This window comes from Saccostrea cucullata, unplaced genomic scaffold (genome assembly GCF_032062105.1).
Source record: "Saccostrea cucullata isolate Sc308-1 unplaced genomic scaffold, CSIRO_AGI_Scuc_v1 ctg4041, whole genome shotgun sequence".
Lineage (NCBI taxonomy): Eukaryota > Metazoa > Mollusca > Bivalvia > Ostreida > Ostreidae > Saccostrea > Saccostrea cuccullata.
Window position 1 is genome coordinate 6675 of NW_026931967.1, and position 4985 is coordinate 11659.

The following is a 4985-nucleotide window of genomic DNA, read 5'->3' on the forward strand; positions in this document are numbered from 1 at the left end:
TTAGAACACCGAATTTTACTTCTCGCATAAAAAAGTACTCTGCACAGTTCGTGTTTTATATTCTAAAATTGATACATTTTAGAATATAGGTGATGCATGTGTCTTCAATTTATATTTTATGCAGCCAATATTTACTCGAGGAATTTAAATTTAAAATGGTATCGTTTTTGTTTGACATTTATCCGACCATAAGTTTTCAAAATATTCGCCTATCGTCTCCATCAATTAGACGCATACCTTTTTACACATATCGAAGCGGTTTGATGATCAAGACTCATTTCCATTGTTTACTTTATTTACTACATATTTCCCGGGCGACAATTGATGGTTACATCAATGTTTTCTTGTAATACATGTTATAAAAACAGACAGGAAAGAAAATATGATATCAGAAGAGGATATGTAAATGATAATATCTATCGGGTGAACTCTTAAACATATCTGACATTTAGGAAATTGAGAGATTTAATTTACAAAGGATCACTTCATCATAAATAGGGATTTGACCTATAGGACCGGGCTTGGTTTTATTCTCTACAAAAAGCTTGTCGATTTCCGTTCTTATTAATTACATTAGGCTGAATAATATAAAAAATTGTTTTTTCCAAAACCTTTATTTCAGTGAGTAATGGTAGAAAAAACCCTTTCATTGATTTTCTGAGTTTGTTATCTCCAAATGTAATAATTGATATTTTCCTTTACTTCTCATTGTACATAATGGTAATGTCTTCTGTTTCTGAAATTCTATTTTTCATGTCTAGGCTTTTTATCCGTGGATATCATAAAACATGCCATTAATGAGTGAAAATTATATAGGCCTAAATGAAATCCAAGGGAAAGCAGTTACTGATATAAATTATGTAGCCAAAGTCAATATGATTAAACTGTAAGGAATATATACAATTGAAATTCATCGCAGCTCAATGCTGCCAAGAATACCTGTATTGAGTAACACAAAGTGAGTTATTCTTGTCCTCGGAGGAAATATTCTTATATTGTTCCGCCTGACTTACAACTGTACATTGGATTGTAACGATTTGATCTCTCTTTAGTGTTTCTTATATCGAGAATGGGCATGCATAAAGGATAGATAATTGAAAGAAAATGTACAAGTCTATAAAAAAAATTAAGATAATCTTTGAAAAGGCGAAAATTAAGAATTTAAAAGTGTTGCACCTGGTTGATTCGTACCCTCGACTTTCAAAAGAAAGTATAGGTATTGTAATAGTCAACACGTTTTTTTCTCTCTTTTATTTTATAGTCAACACATATTAACTGAGCTAGTCTGACTATAAAATCGCATGCCATAAGTTTTAAGCAGATTTTCAAAATCAGGTTTCCTTAGTTTATGTAGGTTTTTTGTGTGAATTTGGACCCAAGAGCAGGGGTGTCCCTAAAAAAATCCTACCTTAAATTATTCTTTACATCCCAACCTATATCAAAATATCATAATTTTATTTAGGGGCAGCCCTCCCTAGAAGGACTATTAGGCCAAAATACATGCAAAAATATTTAAAGCACAAAATGGTGTTTTGGCCAATTTTGGAGGGTCATTGTAAAGTTGTAAATAATATATATTAAATATAAAATACAAATTTGAAAAAATTTACACATATATATGATAAAAAGCATTCAATAAGGTTTAATATTAAAATGTCACCTTTTCCTGGAAATTGTTCTTTCCTATAGGTCAATTCTTTTATCAAAGTGAATACATCATTTCCTGTATTCTCATTCTTGTAGCTGTTTGTATATTGTTGGTTGGTTTTTGTCTGAGAGATTGTTGGTATGAGTATAGAGCAGCCTGGTGGTTCCCCGTCACCTGTTGACAGATCCCCAGAATCTGCCACGATATGTCCCTAGATAGAGTAGGTATAAACCATCCCTGATCATAGTGAACTAGGGTCTGTAGATCATCTAGAGCTGTTTGTACTCTCATTGTGTCTACATGTCTGTAGCACAAGATCTCTAGCATGTATAACAGAATAAAGGGTGGAATATATAATGAAATATTATGATTCTGTCGAGCAGACTGTTGTTCTGGTATCAGTTCATTGATGTAATGGATATCATATTGAAGTATGATATCTATTGCTACGGCCTGTCTCATCCTTGTAGACCAGGACTGCCCCCCTATAACCTCAGTATACATCTCTGTATATATATTTCCGATATACATCACCTTTGGCTGTGCTAACTTAACCTTGATCATCTCAATAATAGATAAAGCTTTAATGTATCTGAGGGTCTTGTAATAATACATCGCTATGTACATCATATCAGTAATACAACCAAACTTGGCTGCTAATTTCAGCATGTGGCAGGACATTTTGTCAACTCTATACCTCAGTTTGTTTTTGTTTGTGTAAGTTTCCATGCGTAATATAAAAGCAGTTCCCCGAAGGACATTAGCTGTAAGTCTCTGTAGCTTGAGGAATTGATACTGTGTCAGGAGGGGTGAACTTATCATATGTTCTATTGTATGTAGATATGTAGTACAGCCTTGTATGTCCAAATTCGAATTCGGTATTGCGTAATCATATATTATTTCAGCATATAGATTTCTATCAAACTCATTCTCAAAATTTAGAGTTTGTTCATCTGTACAGATGGAGAGTTTGGGGATAGGGAGGAAAATTATGATATAAGACCTAATGGAGGGAATGTGTAAGAGGAATGATAAACCCTCCACATACAACCCATGCAATCTAATAAATAGTTCATTTTGTTTGTCGCCATGAATTTTACTCAGAAACATGTTGTTGCCGGGTATAAAAAAGTTTGGACAGACCCCTTCATAAACCCATTTGAGGATGAGCTTAAAGCAGACCCAGAAACACTTTAGGAGATTTTGTGGACACCAGTGCGAAATTATCTTTTGTTGAATCACCCAGAAAACTGCCGTCTTCATGTGATATGAACACAGTAATTTTTCATTATCACTTAGTCCATTGTTAATTATTTCTGATAAGAACAGTTTAAGTAAGCCATATGTTAAGAATTGACAGTGGTTCATTGCATACACAAGTTTTTGTTCTGCCAGAGAGAAAGAAATTCTCCATTCGTGATCTTCATGTCTTCCTAAGCTATGTCCTATTGCTACTAAGTGACATCCATGTTTCACTATATCATTAACAACATGAGACAGTGGCCATGAGTGACATCTGTCTATCCATGAAGAGGCAGATGGAGGCCAAAAGTCATTAGCAAAACAATGGGCATGATCAACTTCTATCATTCCAGCTGTTCGAGTGGCACAGGGTCCATGTGGAGTCGAGTTTAAATGTGATTGGGAACATGTGATTTGTTTGAATTTAGAACTAGATATATAATGTTTATTATTCATTTTAACACAGAGTATCTGGCTGTCTCTTTCCGTGATTGGTGACAGTAAATATAACAAAGTAAATCCTGGTGGACTATCAGAACAGTCACAGAGAATCAGTGGATTTCTCTGTGGGCTGTAATACTGAGACTGAGATAAATCCCATATTACACGAATATCATTTGACCATATCATCATGTCTACATCTGATCCTTCCATTCTGAATCCTTCTCCTTGACTTCCACTCAACATCACAGTCTCCTTCTCACGTTTGCTCACTTGATTTCCCACAGTATCACTGATGTCCATCACATCTCTCCTCATGGCCACCAGTCGTGAGGTCCCTACTTTATGACACATCGCCACAAACACTGACTCTGACATGCGTTGTATAGCTATCTCACTGGCAAATATAAAAGGAGATTTTATTTTCTTGTGTTATAAATGTGCCCGATTTTTGTAAATCAATAATAAAATTATCATCATTGATAAGTTAATGTATTTATGTTTTATTCAAAAAGTTCTAGACATTAAAAACTTTCCTATTTCTAATTGATTTTTTTATATTGAATACTGCCTGTTATCTCCATATCCATCATGCATAAATAATGAAATAAATTATTTTTTCAATTTATTCATTCATTTGTTATGAAAGAGTATATGATTTTTTTTTGAACAGACGTGTTTAATACGTACAATGGTGTAAAAAAGTAACTAATTTTACTGTCAACAAAATGAACTGAATCTGATGAATAGGCATTCTAAGATTTATACATTCTTGTCATTAAACTAAACTTACATTTGTGAACTTCTAATGGAATCCATTTTGATAGGAAAAGTTTAAGGTGCTATAAAAAGTGTATAAAAAATCTAACACACGTATTTCCTGTATATATTATATACATATATTTAGAATATATTTCCTGTGTCATTTAACGACGTTGGATCCTGGTACTAGTATTTAAAATCTAAAACATTTTCTGCGAAGTATAATTTTACTTTCTGTAAGCATAGCTTAATCAAAATTAAAAAATAGGGGCTTCTTCTCTTGGCGCTACAGTGCATTTGATATGACCTTTTTGCACTGAAATTTGCGTCTTAATCAAAAATTACATACTCGATGTTTTCTCTTCAATATCCAATTGAAGCATGAAACAAAATGAATTCTAGTCTATTTAAAAGACACATTAACATTGTGATTAAGAATAACTTTCATATTGCTTCGCATAATCAATTATTTGACCTTTCTGCACTAATAAAATTCTGACATTGAAAATTTAATCAGCAAAAAATTATTTTAAAGTCAAACTTTTTCTGACATGATGCAAATAGGTCAAACTTAACTTAAATATTTAGAAAATAACATCAAAAGTGATGTAAATTTTCAGATATTACTTAAAAGGGTCAATTTTACAGTACAATTGGCTCAATTTTTTCCTGGATTTTCGGAATATATTTACTGTTTTTATTTGTATATATATCTCGATAAATTTATCTATTATTGATCAGTCATTGATGCTAAGAATTTTTATAACTCTAATTTTTTCACCTAGTTCTTCCAGCCTCAAAATCTCTGTTCTAATAAAAGAACAGGCCTCTGTATGATCGTGTAGACATACGTAGTATATCTACTAAATATTTTCTAGAAATAAATAAATAA

General features: G+C 32.5%; 1 protein-coding gene across 1 annotated transcript; it reads right to left on the reverse strand.

Moving 5' to 3' along the window:
- Nucleotides 1-1702: 1702 nt before the first annotated feature.
- Nucleotides 1703-4150, reverse strand: LOC134234125 (uncharacterized). Its single transcript, XM_062716184.1, has 2 exons — nt 4125-4150; nt 1703-3728 (listed from the first exon to the last, which is right to left on the reverse strand). Exons 1-2 carry the CDS (start codon nt 4148-4150, stop codon nt 1703-1705), a joined length of 2052 nt encoding a protein of 683 aa, XP_062572168.1.
- Between the last annotated feature and the right edge of the window lie 835 nt (nt 4151-4985).

Coding starts and splice junctions, on each gene's coding strand:
- LOC134234125 (XM_062716184.1), bottom strand. CDS start 4,150: ATGGATTCCATTAGAAGTTCACAAAT. Junction 3,729..4,124: donor TCCATTAGAAGTTCACAAAT/GTAAGTTTAGTT, acceptor TATATTTGCCAG/TGAGATAGCTATACAACGCA.